This window comes from Lytechinus variegatus, chromosome 5 (genome assembly GCF_018143015.1).
Source record: "Lytechinus variegatus isolate NC3 chromosome 5, Lvar_3.0, whole genome shotgun sequence".
NCBI lineage: Eukaryota > Metazoa > Echinodermata > Echinoidea > Temnopleuroida > Toxopneustidae > Lytechinus > Lytechinus variegatus.
This window is the reverse complement of record NC_054744.1, coordinates 33,849,949-33,866,450: the sequence shown is the minus strand read 5'-3', so window position 1 is coordinate 33,866,450 and position 16,502 is coordinate 33,849,949. Positions and strand designations below refer to the sequence as shown.

Sequence of the window (16,502 nt, the reverse complement as noted above, 5' to 3'; positions counted from 1 at the left end):
GCAGATTTCGGTGGTATGCTGAATACTTTTAAAATGTTTACAAACCAATAGGTTTGAGAATCACTACAACTTGTGTGACAAGTCAGCCAATCCAAACCCACTTTAAACAATATCCAATCAGATATCTTGTAAGAACTAGCATTCAAAGACTTCAACCAATAAGAGTGCACCGCCTCCTATGTATTCAAAGAGTAAAGTATATTTTAAATGCAGTAAATGCACAATATTTTTCACATTTTTGATACCCAATAGAGGATATTGCAAATGAATTTCCTGTGCTCAGATCATAAATCAAATTGACTTATTTCTGCAACCAAGGATGAAATTTCATGCAAAAATAATTCTCAGTAGTTGCAGAAACATTTATTTGGTCTTTGACTCACTGAGCATCATCCATATTGAGAACAGATATGCCAAGCAAATCTGTTGCTGACTCAACATATGTATGGATCATTCCCATAATCTTATCTATCTCTGGAGCATTTTTTTGAGCAGAGAGATTTTTTCTTTGTTTTTGTTTTTGGCACCAGAGGATACTTGTAGGAAAGTGCAATTCATGTATGGGTAGAATGTGAAAAGAAAATATGAAATGCAAGTTGTAACAATTTTCAAAATATATTCTTGCTTATTGAAAAGAAAGTATAAGATAATACCAACCAAGGTGCACCCAGAATAGCACCTAAATGCATCAGGTAGCACCCAGGCACAAGTAAGTTATATCTGTGTGCACCAAGAATACTGACCAAGGCGCACCCATGTAATACCTAATGCACACGCTAACATCCAGGTGCACCTAGAATAACACCTAGATGCATCAGGTAGCACCCAGGCACATTTTAGTTATATCTGGGAGCACCAAGAATACCAACCAAGGTGCAACCATGTAATACGTAACGCACAAGTTAACATCCAAGGTGTACCCAGAATAACAGCTAAATGCATCAGGTAGCACTCAGGTACATATATATCCAAGTTATATCTGGGTGGACCAGGAATACCAATCAAGGTGCACCAAGATAATGCCAAATGCACCAGATAAAATTTATGTTCATCCAGGTTACATATTGGTGCATCCAAATACAAACTGTAATACCCAAGTGCACCATGTCATACCCTTGTGCACAATGTTACACCAAGGTTACAACTGGGTAAACCTAAGACAGTCAGGTAGCAGACCTGTGCATCCTGGTAACGGCTAATTGCATCAGCACAGAGGCATCAGTGACATCATCATGCACCAGGCGCACAAAGAGACACATTGCTTTAAGCCAACTTAATGACTTTTGTATTCCCTGTTATTCTAGTCCGATATTTCTCTACTTATCAAATTTGGACTAGGTACTGAAAAAGGTTGGCATTATTAGTAGCAATTATTTAAATCAATCCTTAGTGCAACTCATAATTATCCATCTAGTCAGTTAACTTTTCTTAGCTCTTTCTTGTAAATAAGGTATAATTGATCTTGCAAAGTCATGCATGATCCATTGCATAACAAATGGTTTATCCACAATAACAGTCATGTATCAAAGCCATCTATAGTTCTTCATTCAATGACAGTCAAGTGGCAATCAATCATCCAGTTCATCTGCTACCTATGCTCAATTTCTGCTTTCCCTTCAGCAGCCGCTTTCCTTTGCTTGGCTTCCTCAATCTTCTCCGCCCAGTATGTGATGCCTCCTGTGGCCCTTAGCAGTTCATCCAGGCGTTTCTCCTTGGCCTCCCTCTCTGCCTCAAGCTCCGCTATCCTCTTTTTCTCCAGGGCCTCCATGTGTTCTGCATGCCATGTCTCGAGGATGGACGTGTATTCTTCAGTGTCTTTACGCTCCAGGTCGGGGAGCCGCTTGGAGACCTCTGATTCCAGGAGCAAATCTAGAGTGTCTGCCGTCACTTTGCCTTGGTTGGAGAGTGTCTTGGTGGTGGTCTGTAATCAATGATAATAATATAGATATTGTTAGCTTTGCATGAGGCTTTCTCATAATGGGGCATTTACAAATGTAAGGCACTCTCTGGACTAGACAAGGTGAGAAGGAATTGTCAGAGAGGATGATGATGAAGAACGTGATTTGTAGAGGCCCATTAGAAATAGCTGACTCCCACAATGAGTCACACACTATTCAGACAAGCTGCTGGAAAAGATAAGTATTTAATTCAGATTTAAAGGTTTTCAGAACGGACAATTACAAAGTTGTGGAGCAACTGACAATCCCTGATTCCAGGAGTAAGTCCTTGGTATTGGTCTAAGATGGTAGGATGGGCTGTGGTACGATGTAAAAATTGATCTGAATCATTTTCTTTGTGTTTTCAACCAACAAGTGATTTCAACAGCAGTAATGTTGGAATCATTTATAAGGCTGCCCAACTAGCTTTAATGAGGAAATTGGCCTTCCGACAAGATATAACTCACACTAGCTTGAGTGGTATCATGCATTATGCAGATTGACAGTCAATCCATCCATCTATTTGTCTGTCATCAGTCTATTATCAGTCCATCATTAGTTTGTCATCAGTCCATCATTAGTTTGTCATCAGTCCATCATTAGTTTGTCATCAGTCCATCATTAGTTTGTCATCAGTCCATCATTGGTTTGTCTGTCATCAGTCCATCATTAGTTTGTCATCAGTCCATCATTAGTTTGTCATCAGTCCATCATTAGTTTGTCATCAGTCCATCATTAGTTTGTCATCTGTCCATCATTAGTTTGTCATCAGTCCATCATTGGTTTGTCATCAGTGGATCATTTGTGTTTCATCATTAAATTGCCAATTCATCTACTGCCAACTCATCCACTCACCACATGGTATACTTTCATTTAGTCTAATACCATTCCGTTCATCAAAATTTCGTCCGTTTGGTCTACTATCCATTTGGTCTAATTACCATTTCTTCTATCATCATTTTGTCTTGTAACCAGTTGGTCTAATATCCATTTCCATTTAATTCTTTTTGCACAATTAACACTTAGTCCAATTAGACCAAATGGTATATAGACTAAATGGCTATCGGACCAACTGGTTATTATACGAAATGGTGAGTGGACAAACTGGCAATTAGACCATGTAGAGAGTGGACGAACTGATGGTAAAGTTAGAAAATTTATCCTTAAAATAAAAGAAGTTCCTGCAGCAGAGTCTTGAGAACACCTGTAATCTTACCAGATTGCGTAATCTTGAAATTAGTATTTGGTGTATGGAATCTTGAAAATTTCCTTGAAACACCCGATTCCCTTTTTAAACAGACCTGTTCTGTTAAATTGCAGAAAAATTCCTGTTTTATGAATTTACAGAATGATTCTGTTATTGCTTTCTGCAAATTCTTCTTTTTTTCTGTAAAATCAGTTTTTTTTTAACAGTGTAGACCAAATGATAATAGATGAGTTGGCAGTTGGAGGAATTGGCAATATACGAATTGGAAATAAACCGTGTCATCAGTCCATCATTGGTTTGTCATCATTCCATCATTGGTTTGTCATCAGTCCATCATTAGTTTGTCATCAGTCCATCATTAGTTTGTCATCAGTCCATCATTAGTTTGTCATCAGTCCATCATTGGTTTGTCATCAGTCCATCATTAGTTTGTCATCAGTCCATCATTGGTTTGTCATCAGTCCATCATTAGTTTGTCATCAGGCCATCATTGGTTTGTCATCAGTCCATCATTAGTTTGTCATCAGTCCATCATTAGTTTGTCATCAGTCCATCATTAGTTTGTCATCAGTCCATCATTGGTTTGTCATCAGTCCATCATTAGTTTGTCATCAGGCCATCATTGATTTGTCATCAGTCCATCATTGATTTGTCATCAGTCTATCACTGGTTTGTCTGTCATCAGTCCATCATTAGTTTGTCATCTGTCCATCATTAGTTTGTCATCAGTCCATCATTAGTTTGTCATGTGTCCATCATTATTATGACATCAGTCCATTGTCGATATCAGTCAGTCATCTGTCCATTATCATTCTTTCATCAGTTGGTCACTGGTCCATCATCAGTCCAGCATTAGTTGATTATCAGTCCATCATTAGACTGTCAACAGGCTCTCATCATAACATAAACATTAGCAGTTTCGTTAACACAATTTTTCTTGTGGTTTTAATCAAATTGTATCGTATGACACCTAATTGCAGCTGCAAATTTTCTTATCTAGTATGCTACTATCAAATTATCAACCACAGTTGCATGTTCACATCAAATCTTATATAACATATTTTATGTGTTATATATAAACAATGCATGAATGTATATAATATCATGGGGGATTATTCTATTGGTTGGTTGAGCTTCAGATTCATTCAGTGCTATTCTGAATTTGTTAAATACGGAAAGTATATAATTTGTCAACTCTACCACATTGTCTCCTAATACAGATTCTTACCTCAAATAAACCTAAGAGCTCTGTATTCTCATCTTCCATCTGTTGTAGGATTGCAGCTATACGGTCAAGCTATATTGAAATAAGTCATATAATCAGTGAACATTCGTGATATAAAATAAAGACCATTTCAGACCTGCCAACCTTCTACAACAAAATAAGTATTCTTAGAAGGAAATAGAAGTATTTTTGACAAAAAAGAGTAATGTTTTAAAATTGGTCTCAATGTAACAATCACCAGCCTGTTCTAGTGAGATTGGTGAAAAAAACATTTGAAATGACTAATGACTCTAATAGGGGTGTGAGTGGTCACAAATAAAAAGATCTGAAAAAAGCTGAAGAGTATTGAAAAAGTCTGAAATATAAAGAGCTCCCACACTTTTTGCACAGAGGAAAACCCCCAAAAAGCTTAAATTAAGCTGAAAATTAAAAAAAAAATATCTGAAGTCAGATAAAAATCTGAACACTCACACCCCTGCTCTTCTTGAAAACTTGATAATTCACCCTTCACATGTGCTCGTAGGCAAGAATTTACTTGTTCTTTTCATGCAACAAGTTACTGGCCCGAAAGTGATTTTTACTAGTCTGGGACTGTTGGATTAGCACTAGTATCACGCGCGGTGTATAATACATACTCCAAGATCGGAAATTTATACAAAAAAGTAACAAATTTAACAAAAAAGTATTGGTGTATTCATAGCAAAATAGAGGAACAAATACTCTAAAAAGGGAACGGTGGGTATGTCTGACATTTGCAGATTTCCAGAAAACATGATGCTCTCAGTGATCCAAAAATAAACATTATTATACTGACCATGTCCATTAAATATTAAAACGAATTATGACAATACAAAATTCTTGTAATTTGTAAAAGGACTGTCCTACTTTCATTTCCTTTATTGATATCTGCATCATTTTCATGAACAAATCAAAATAGAAAATACATTAATCAGAGTATGTAACAAATGGTTTATTTGTATCAGAGAGATATGAGGGGAAAAGCATCTCAAATTAAAACTAGGTCACCAACTACAAAGGTTGCAGGGATTGTCACTATAATTTTAGGTGGACTGCGATGTATAGCGAACATTGATCATTTGCAATCACATGGGATACACTATGATTTCTCACTCCCTCAGAAACAAATTTCTTGACTTTTGACCAAGTTAAATCAAGCCTTTGACTCTGAAGATACTGAAGATTCCAAGTTGCAGTGTGCAAATCACATGAATCTCGGAGAACTGCAAGGTATCTTGGATGATTTGGCGTTAGGCCCTTTTATCACTGCTTGAGCATTCAGTCAACTCACTTGTATCTCTTTAGTATTCTTACAATAATAACCCAGTCATGCCAATGAAAACCAATTCCAGGGTCCCATAACACAAAGATTAGCAATTGATCATACCCTTGAATTTAACCAATTGTTGTATATTTTAGTCAATGCAATCAATCGTAAAAAATATTACAGGATGATTGCTAAGCTTTGTGTTATGAGCCGCAGACAGACCGATTGTCCAGTAGGGCATTCGGAATAACGCCAAATCTTAGATCGGCCTGGAATTTGTTTTATCTGTGCAACTGCAACAGAAATGTTAGAGAATTCAACACTGTATGTAAATATACTCACCGCTTCTTGCGCAATCTTTGATCCATCTGTCTCGGCCACATTCTGCAGACATCTAATAGCTTTGTTCATATCACCGGTCATAGCACAACCCAGAGCGTGATAGCTGAGTGAGAGGCTGCCTCCTACTCCACGACTGGCATCGGCGATGGTCATTCCAATGTCCCACTGTTCATCCTGACGGAACCAAAGAGAAACAGATTCATTATGGAAATGGCTGGACAAATTATTTTCATTTGTATCATCAAATGGGTGATATGGCAATACCTGTAGCTGAAATAGCTTTATAAATCTGCAAATCAAACAAAGCTTACAGCTAAGTACCTGTAGTTGTGACAAACAATGATTTCATGAGGTCTATAAAACCAAGGGTAATTATAACATCATTGCTGATTTACAAGTAGATCAGGTGGGTGTTTCATAAAGCTGTTCGTAAGTTAAGAGCGACTTTAGGAACGACTGGTGATCCCTTCTTGTTGTAAATGGTATATTCATTGGCGATGGTTTAGCGCATAAGAAAGGATCACCAGTCGTTCTTGAAGTCGCTCTTAACTTTCGGAAAGCTTTATGAAACGTCCCGTTCTGTACGATAAATAAATCTAACATTCTAAAAGTTGAACACAATGATTATCAACAACACAGATTAGTACATGTTGGACAATGAATCATTATTGATTGGAAAAAGACCCAATAGATGGTTGAAATGCCAGGCCTATTTTGTCAAATTGTAAGTAATCACACATTTTCTATGACAAACATTTGTCACTAATATTTCATTATAATACTTACATCTTAGAAAAAGAAATAATTATAAACGATTTGATGGAAACTCAATAATATGAATTCGATTGAAGTACTTTTTTAACCCGCCAAACTTACATAATGGGTAGAGACATTTAAATGTTATTTTTATCTTTTAACTTTTTTGAAAAAATTGAATTTTACTTTTTATATTCCAATTCCTCTCTTTGTCACAGAAATAAGGAAACATCAAATTTTAGGCGACATAAAGTAATCTGTTCAGTTAAGAAATGGAGAATCAAATACATTGGCCTCTCATTTTATCAATTTCAATTGAATCTCATAAAGTATGACAATGTACAGTGAAGCGTATAAATTGAAATAATGATCAAGGCCTCGATCAAACTTCCTTATATTCAATATTAGTGATATTTTATTTCTCTTTTAAGAACCCTTTGAACAATAAGAAACTTGAGTGATTGCATATCAGCAAGCTATGAATGAAAACGATATCCTAAAATTTTCAGCCCACATCATTTATGCTTGGAAAAATGGCAAGGCATTGACCTTGATCTATCAGAACGAAAACATAATGTAACAAAGTGATCATAATAAATACCCGGTAGATGAATGTATAGTGCATTCTGCCAGTGGATACAAAGAGCAATTATTACCCCGACTTAAGCCAGACCTACCACTTTATTAGCAGCGCTCAGGGTAGTCTAAGAATAAATACTAGTTACCGATACCCATTCACTTCATCTGGGTCAAGTGCAGCACAATTTGGATAAATTTCTTGCTACAACAAAAACACAAATGCATCGATCTTCACCTCACAGGACCAAAAGACTTTGAAAAAACACCCACTTACCTCAGGAATATCTCCCATTTTCAAGTATTTATGACAGGCATAGAGAGAAAGGAGCTGCGACAGAGGACAGTTTTCTAATGTTTCTTCTTTCATCATTACCACGGCAACATCACATGCACCTGTTACACAATCAAGCATAGTTGTGTATTATATCCCACAAAGATGGCATATTTGGATGTTTAAGAATATCTTATGTCATTACTTTGATATTGTAAAGTTAAATAGAAAAGATTCAAGTGTTCCTTCGACAGTCTTTTTGAAGGACTGCTTGGAAGTTTTACAAAGATTGCAGTGTACACATCTCATGAATGAGTAAAGCCAAATTTCAATCTTTTTTTCTTACTCTCTGAACCTCTAACTAAATTTCTTCTACATTTATCACATTCTTATGTAGGTTATCATTTAGTGTTTACAAGTTAGATAGCATTTCAAAGCTAAAACTCTGCTCTTTTAGAAACTTACCAAAAATCTCCCCCAAAAATCATTTTTTGGTGACTTACTGTTGGTTTAAACCTAAATAGACTGGGCTATTTTGATGCCTAAGAAGACTGGGGGGGGGGGGGGGGGGGGGGGGGGGTCGATCGCGCGATCGCGACGAAAATTGGCATGCGCGTTACCCATGGTATTATCTACAAGACTATAATATCAAATTCTGCGAAAAATCTCATTGCTCATTAATTTATGCGTAAAATCATAACTTTGCTCTAATTAATAAAATAATGCCCCTAAAATTCTAATTTTTGTTTCACATACTCTAGATAGGCATCTGATCAAATTTATTTTTCAAAAATTTCAAAAAAACATTTTTATTTTCTTATGTATTCTATTGTTTTCTAAAATTCTTATGTATTTCTTTGTTTTTTATTGTTTTTTTCAATGGAAATTGTCGGGGACTTTATTTTGACCATAAACAAGATAAAATTAATTGATTTTAAGCAGGGAAAGGAAAAATGATACATTTATAAATTTTGGCTAAAAATACTATTTGCATTGGATTTGTACACAAATTCACGTTTTTGAGTAATTTTGGGTCTGCATGCACTTACGAAATGTTGCGTAATTTCGGAACCGCGTACCCGGGGGTCACAATTTTGGTCTCAAAAGTTGCGCGAGACTTAAAAGTAAAAAGTCAGCGAGCGACGTGGTGAAAAAATTTCGAGCGGCGGATTTATCGCAAAAATTTTTAATTAAAAATATAAACAATTAACTTTTTTTAATTTTACCATACAGTCTTGTAGTTTACATACGGCTCTACACCCGTGCAAATTTTTGCAGCGATCGCGCGACTAGTGGCCGAGATCCGATATCCCCCCCCAGTACATACTGGTCTGAAATAGCCCAGTTAAGATAGGGTTAAGGGTGGAACGTCACATATATACCAGACAAAAACTTGTACACTTGGCAAATAATCGACTATCAAACTAGCAGACCTACCTTTGATATCATTTGCTCTCAAGAATGTATCTAGAAGAAGGTTGTATGTGTAGTTCTCAGGAAACAGTCCATAGTCTCTCTACAAAGAAAGTGAATACCATCACAACATCATGTTTCACTGGCTTACAAAATCCTCTGACAAGGTGGGTGTTTCATACGTTACGAACGACTATACAAACAACTGGTGATACCTTCTTGGGTGCTGTAATCTGGTTCTCATTCATTTACATGTAGCCCATGATGGTGAAACCAGTCGTCCATAAAATAGTTCGTAAAATACATGCAATTCGTAGCTTACATACATCTCAACAAGAAATGAATGCAAGATGAAACAATACTACCAAAATGTTAAAGAAAAGGAATTTAAAGTATATGATACAAAAACCCCACATTTTACTATTACTAATATTATTTCATGTACTATTATATTGTTATAACATGAAACATGCTTGGCAATATATTCTTTCTTTTGAATGGTAAATGTCCATGTTCAACAGTATATGTAGAAAAACACAATCTATGGGTAAAAGGCAAATTCAATGACAATTTAGACCTCTAGAGGTCTATAGACAACTTGCTCAACACTCAGCAGTAATTGAGAGCACGAGCCCTGAAAGGTCATAAAACCTGCTTGATTTTAAACTGACTTTCAATGAAATTTTGATGATCTCCCATGTCTTACATGAATTTGGACAGATATTTCATGGTCTCCATAGGCTCCAAAACATTTTGTAATGGATCAAAATATTCATTCTGCAGTCTTTCAATGAACTTTCCAAGGTCTTTCCATCTTTAGATGAAATTTTAAGATCGCTGAAGGACTGGTTGAAATCATTAAAGAATCATTCTCATACAACCAATGCAAGGCAGGCAAAAAGGTTGCCCCAAAATCAATTAATGCATAAAAGATCTCTGAAAGACCATTGAAAAATGAAATACTATCACTGAAAGACCATTGAAATACTATCAAAAGACCATTGAATGATCCCTGTAAGACTAGTCTACATGTAAGTTCAGCAGAGAAGAAGTATCAGTCTTTCTGTGGTTTTCAAAACCATTCCACCAAAACAACAAATTTCAGTGATCTTGGAGACTGCTGAAAGACCTTGCCAATTTTATGTTCTTTCAGTGGTCTTTCCAAGGGTTTCCGTCCTTTGGAATGGGAGCCTAAACCGCAATGTTTCTTAACATATGTACTGACCTTGTTTTGGAGGACTTTCAGAGCATCTTTTGGATAGCCTAATTCTATGCATAGCCTTAGCCACGAATGGACTGTTGATGGTCTTAGATGATGGGCTACAGGTGAATGTCTGTAACTGCTTAGAGAGATGCAGATAGAGATGGGAATAAAGAGAGATACAGAATGGAAGAGAGGGATGAAGAAAGAGAGAGAGGGGGAGGGAGATATATGATACAAAATCATGAATATTTATCAGATTTCACCTGTGACTGCACTGCAAATCTGCAAAGTTAATGGACTTGAAATTAATATCTATAGCTGAGGAAGAGTATGAAAAGTTTATTTACAAAGAATACTTTTCTGTGAAGCAGTCTTTGAAATTTGTGGACAGAGAATTGAAATGAGATGCCAAGAAAATGATTCTTCCTTGCATGTAATATAGATTTTACATTATATCACAGGTGAATTGGTTGTCCTATCATTAGTACTGTATGAGCAAAAAAAGGATCTTGCTTGTATTGCCAATGTGCCCATCTCCACAGCATGTAGTGTTCCTGGCATTCAAATGCTTTTAACTTTTTTACTGTTTGGTCAATTCTAACCAAATATCTATTGATTATTGATTCTTTCATTTTTCTGCTTTGATATATGTTAAACTGTTCCATGGACTTCATTCATCTTTTAAAAAGGAAATATATTACTTTTTGCTACTCACCAATACAAGTAACCTTCAGCAACATCTAGCTCTTCCTTGTCATACACATTGTCAATGTACTGGGGTGGGAGGAAAATAAAACAGGGAAGAGTAATATCAAGCCGTTTTAAGCCACACACAACTTTATGCATAACTTGTGACATAACAAAAATCAAATTCTATATCATATTTATTCACAAGTCTAATCTTGGTGAAAAATTGTATATAAATGCCCAAAAACTATTTCTTAAAATTTCATTAGGATAATAAAAATTCACTTCAAAAGAATAAAATTTGGGTACCTGACTTAAGGCCAGCGAATAATGGCTTTGATTTTTAACTTTTAAGTAAAAATTGGCTAAATTATACTTCTCTACCAAGGAACCTCGTGTGATAATACACAACAAATCATCCGTGAGTATGGGGACACTATTGATAAAATCTGACTGAACAGTCAAAGCAATGATTTTGAAGATAAAACAGCACTAAACATGAGATATCTGAAACACAAGAAGCTACACAACATCGGCTAGGTATCAGCTGCAGGGGAAGATGCTGCTGTAGCTTGAATCATAGGAATAGCACATCACTAATTTCAAATGAATCTCTTTATTGTGCGAATGTGCTTGATATAATGTGCAAATAATTTTGGTTGGGGGTCAGGACAGCCCAAAATAATTTAGTGTTGTAAGGGTTATTAAAATATTGCATAATAATTATTAAAAACATTACCTTATGAAGTTCAACAGACATGACAGGTTCTTTCAGATCATAAAATGATCTGTCTAGGTTGATCTTCATTTCATCTGAAAGAGATAACAAAACCAACTTTAAAAATTCATGAATATGGTCCTTGATATTAACCTTCTTAAAAATATACACTATAAATACATTTGATGTACACAATTCCTCAAAGATCGTACCTTAAATTGTAGGTTTTGACAAATAATAATCATCCACGTTTATATAGCACTTAACACATCGGAACAACGTCTCCGGTCATCGAATCCTTGCATGCCCGCATACATAATGTATACACTTCTCGACTCCCTGGGGAGTCAGCATGGTAGGCATCAGAAAGGAGCGTTCGCTTGGCTGGATTTGGGGAAAATTAATGATTCAGTAAGACTTATTTTTAAGAAAAAATAAATAAAAGTAAATTGTATTCAAATTAGCAATTTACTTTATAGGCATCAAAGCAAACTGTTTGTTTGGCTTTATTGATAAATGAAAATCAATGATTTGAAATCAATAGTGACATTTAAAATCAGCATTATTTCAGTATCAGAAAGAAGTGTTTATTTCACTGGATTGAAAAGAGATAGTAAAATGAATAATTCAATAGTCAATACTGGAAGCAATATTTAAAGTTTATATATAGGCTAGGCCCTATATGGGAGACAATCTCCCAAAATTTTTATTTGAATAGGATAAAAGATACATCAACATTGGAGAAGAACATTTTTTCCACCTAAGAGTTTCTCATTGTGGTCAGAAGCCCATGGATGGATGATGGCAAAGGTCCTTATTTACGAAAAAAGAGATTAGATGATGCATTTTTCAAGTAGACGTTGAAATGGAATAAATTTTCATCAGCAATTTGCTTGTCATTTCCACTTGCTGCCAATTAAATGTAGACTAGATCAAATCCCCTTTTTGCAGCAAATGTAACCAAAGGAAATTGGTCTCCAATGGAGGATGTCTCTGAAATTGGATACCAAAATTCTTTACAAAAGTCTGAGATATTGGAGATAATTTTGCATAGATTGACTATGCGTCTCCAAGTGCTGTGTACAGTGTCTATATATGGTAAGATCCCCCAAGTTTCTGCGCATACACATATCTGCACGATTCTAGTATAAGATACGACATAACCACAAACTTTAGTTTACATATGAAATAAATTAGAAAGATAAAGGGTAGACCTATTCATTAGAAATACGACTAAAAATGGTGGAAAAAAAATGAAACCTGAGCATTTCATGTGATGGCCTCAGATTGCAGCCTTTCAAATCCTGAATCATGTGTCGAGGTCTAAAGTGAATGGGTGCACAGACATGAGGCACCATTGTTTTGTTCCATCTGAAAGTGAAAAATGACTAGCCAAGGTTTTTTTTCACCAAAATTGTATATTTATCTCAAAGTTTAATGAGATTGTTAGCACACTATACTCATAAGACTACAAGGAACAAGATCAACTGAAAATTTTTGTGGGGGAATCCAATGTCAAAATTGATTATGAGAACTGATACTAACTGTAGCTTTAGAACGAGACATCACACATATCACATCTGTAATCGAGTCATGACATTGGATTTTAAAGGTAAGCCTTTTTGTGAAAATCATGATTTATCATAAAAATCATGATTACTCTGGAGTTAGATTGTAGGTGCACAGACATAATGGGTCCCCCTTTGCCATTAGGCTCCTAGAGAGTAAAAATCATTCACTAACGTACATGCTTACTCTCCACGGAGCCAGGGATTATGCCCCATTCATGTCCATACGCAGTCAACATTGCAATTTTCGCACCAGAGATTTCTACTTTCCCTGTAAAAGATCTACATGTAGCCTTAAATCATGTAACTGTGCTAGATTTTAATTTAAGACATTTTTAAACAAATATTCATTGAAAAAAGATAAATATAGAAGATGGGAAAAGATTTGTTGATGTTTACATAGCCATCTTGCTTTCTTAGTTAGTAGCTAAACTACAAGATGCATATATAAAGTCTGCTGCCCTCTAAGTTATAAGCGTCTCGGAGCTTAGCTATAGTACTAAAAAAGAAGGCAAGATGGCTACGTAAACATCTACAAGTTTTTTCCCCCGTCTTCTCAAAATATATTTCTCTTTATTATAATGAATGAAAATAAAATAAATATTCTCTAAATGTTGCTTCTTTCCTTCCTTCCCTTCCTTCATTCATTTCTTTCCTTCTTTCTATCATTTTACCTTTCCTTTATTTCTTCCTTAATTCCTTTCTTCCTTCTTTCAACCCTTCCTTCCTCTCACTCTTTCTTTTGTCCTTCTCTCGTTCTCTCCTTTTACCCTTTCTTTTTTTATTGCTTCTTCTTTCTTTCCTTTACTACTTTCTGGATTTGTTCTTTCTTTCTGTATTGCTTGCTTCATTTCCTTCTTTCATTTCTTTTCTTTCTCTCTTTTGTTCCTTCTTTATTCCTTCCTTCCTTTCCTTTTCTAGTTCTTTATTTTTTCCCCTTCCTTCACATCTATCATTTCTTTACCTTTCCTTTTTTCTACCTTCCTTCCTTCCTGTTTGGCCTTCATTCCTTCATTTTATTTATTTTTATGGGGGGGGGGGGGTAACAACTACCATACAAAAGGCTTTATTTTTTTGGGACCAGTAGATTTTAGGTTCGGACCAGTAAAAAATTGAAAAACTGCGTTAGTGTGGAGCCCTGCATTAAGACTAAGAGACCTTACCTTCAAGGCTTCAAGAAAATTACTACACCTTAAAGCTAGGTAATTTTAAGTCACTCTTTCTGTTTGTGATATCAGTATTTCTAAATATCAATTAGGTATTGAGGTATTCGCATGTGCGCAAAATTAGGTAACGCACGAATTAAGGTCACACTACAATACTAGTACTACTACTAGTCCTGCCATTCTCAATTACTTTTTTTGAAGCGCCATATTTCTTGTTGAGAATCGGTAATGCTCCACTATCCATTATGCAAACCAGCAATGTATCAGCACAGGGGTCCAGATGCCCCTGGTGGGGTCGAGGGGCAGAGGGGGCAGAGCCTGCAGAAGTTTTGGAATATAAGGCCTTTTAATTGCCCAGAGGGGCTCTAATTAATATCAACAGAAGAAATACCAATGCCAACAAACTGCACAATGTTAACATTAAAAGAAAAATGACCAGTGACTTTGGGGACTTTTTCACAATATACCAATGATACTACTAGTTCAGACTGTACCAGATCTTTTGGCTGAAGCAAGTGGCGTAATGAGAAAAAAAAGAGGGGGCTAGATATGGCAGCTGAAGCAAAAATATTGAACTTTTCAATACAAAAATCTATATTTTTACATATTAAGAAAATAATATTCCACTCTTTCCCTTTCCGTGAAACACTTGGGGGCCCCCAATCATAACCCCCATCTGTACGCCAGTGGCTGAAGTTATTCCCCGATTTTGCAAGGGTTGAAAATCAGGCGTTGCACTGCACTAACGCCCCAAACTGCCCCTCTCTCTCTACAACTCGCGTGCAGTATCATTCATTCAGTTCTTATTAAGCAAGAGTGCATGCAGGCAATCACGGCAGGCAATACATCTGAGCATACATGTATTTCACTTTTACAACTTCGGATTTTAATCGGCTCCGGAAACAAAGTTTCTGCTTGTTATGTCCCATATTCATAATCTTTTATGTTCACGATGTTCTTTGAATATCATATTATTTGATGTTTAACTCTTAACCAAATCGTATACCCTGGAAATGCAAAATTTCCCGCCGTTGAAATAGAAATCCTACAAACATGAAAAACGGGGATTTCAATTCCCTTGTGTGGCACTTAAACTTTGTACATCATAGAATATATAAAAAGGAGTACACCATCGATCCTCCAGGGGTTATCGAGTGCTAAATTGGACAAAATCTGAGGAAATCAATTAGCAATTAAGTGTCATGTAAAGGGTTTTTGTTTTCTCCTTGTATTAAAATGATCATCTAATCATTGTTTCCAGGTTACTAATAGATACATTTTTTCTCCCCAATTTTGTCCTTATTTTAACTTTTTTTATACCGGCTCCCGAGCGCCACTCCGCAAGGCTCGGTGCGCCAAAAGTGGCGCGCGCGCCACCATTTGAGAATCCCTGTACTAGTCCTTTGCCAAAGACGAGCTACGCCGCCAGGCACGGGGGGCAAGTTAGACTCAATCCGGATGATTCTGCTCAGACTCAAGCCGCGCGCAAATACCAAAAATCTTACCTCACTACCAATGTTATCAATACTTACAAGTAAATAAATTAGGGTTCATCATAGTAAATCTACACCTTAATTGACCCGTTCTTGAAATTCCTGCTACATAAGCCGGTAATCTGTTGAAAAATGTGGGCTTTACCAGCGACGCCATAATTTCCAGATCCAGTAGGCCTAGTCTCCGCGCAAGCTAGCATGGCCTGACCATTGACCGTGCATAGAGGGCAGCAACACCGGTCTAACAGAGTAGTAGTAGTAAATAAACGAATAAACAAATAGAGATATACACCTCTATGCAAATAAATTAATAACTCTGCGGTCTAATATTTCGTCTAATCATATTGGCGTAGAAAATCAAAATAATACATTAAGGGGGTGGAGGGAATAAGAGCCTCCTTCGAGAGCTTGTAACTGTGGTCTAATATTTCAGGCGGATACAGTAACATGAAAAAGAGGGAACAATTTTAATAGAAAAAGAAAGGGAAAGAGAAAAAAAAGAGGAAAACTACGAATAAGACGAGTGAATAAATTGAGGTGAGGGCCTGAGACTTGGAAAAAAATCTTTCATATTATATTTCTTTTGCTACGTGGAGATACACATCTTGTTCAATTATAAGCTGATATGGAGCTTTGAAGTCAATATACAAG

The 16,502-nt window shown here is 36.1% G+C and overlaps 1 protein-coding gene across 1 annotated transcript; it reads right to left on the bottom strand.

The window, feature by feature from the left end:
* Positions 1 to 513: 513 nt before the first annotated feature.
* Positions 514 to 16,032, bottom strand: LOC121415974 (28S ribosomal protein S27, mitochondrial-like). The gene is made up of 10 exons (XM_041609386.1): positions 15,891 to 16,032; positions 11,953 to 12,008; positions 11,646 to 11,741; positions 10,935 to 10,993; positions 10,241 to 10,355; positions 9,040 to 9,118; positions 7,606 to 7,724; positions 5,997 to 6,170; positions 4,373 to 4,441; positions 514 to 1,921 (listed from the first exon to the last, which is right to left on the bottom strand). Exons 1-10 carry the CDS (start codon positions 16,006 to 16,008, stop codon positions 1,589 to 1,591), a joined length of 1,218 nt encoding a protein of 405 aa, XP_041465320.1. The 5' UTR covers positions 16,009 to 16,032; the 3' UTR covers positions 514 to 1,588.
* Between the last annotated feature and the right edge of the window lie 470 nt (positions 16,033 to 16,502).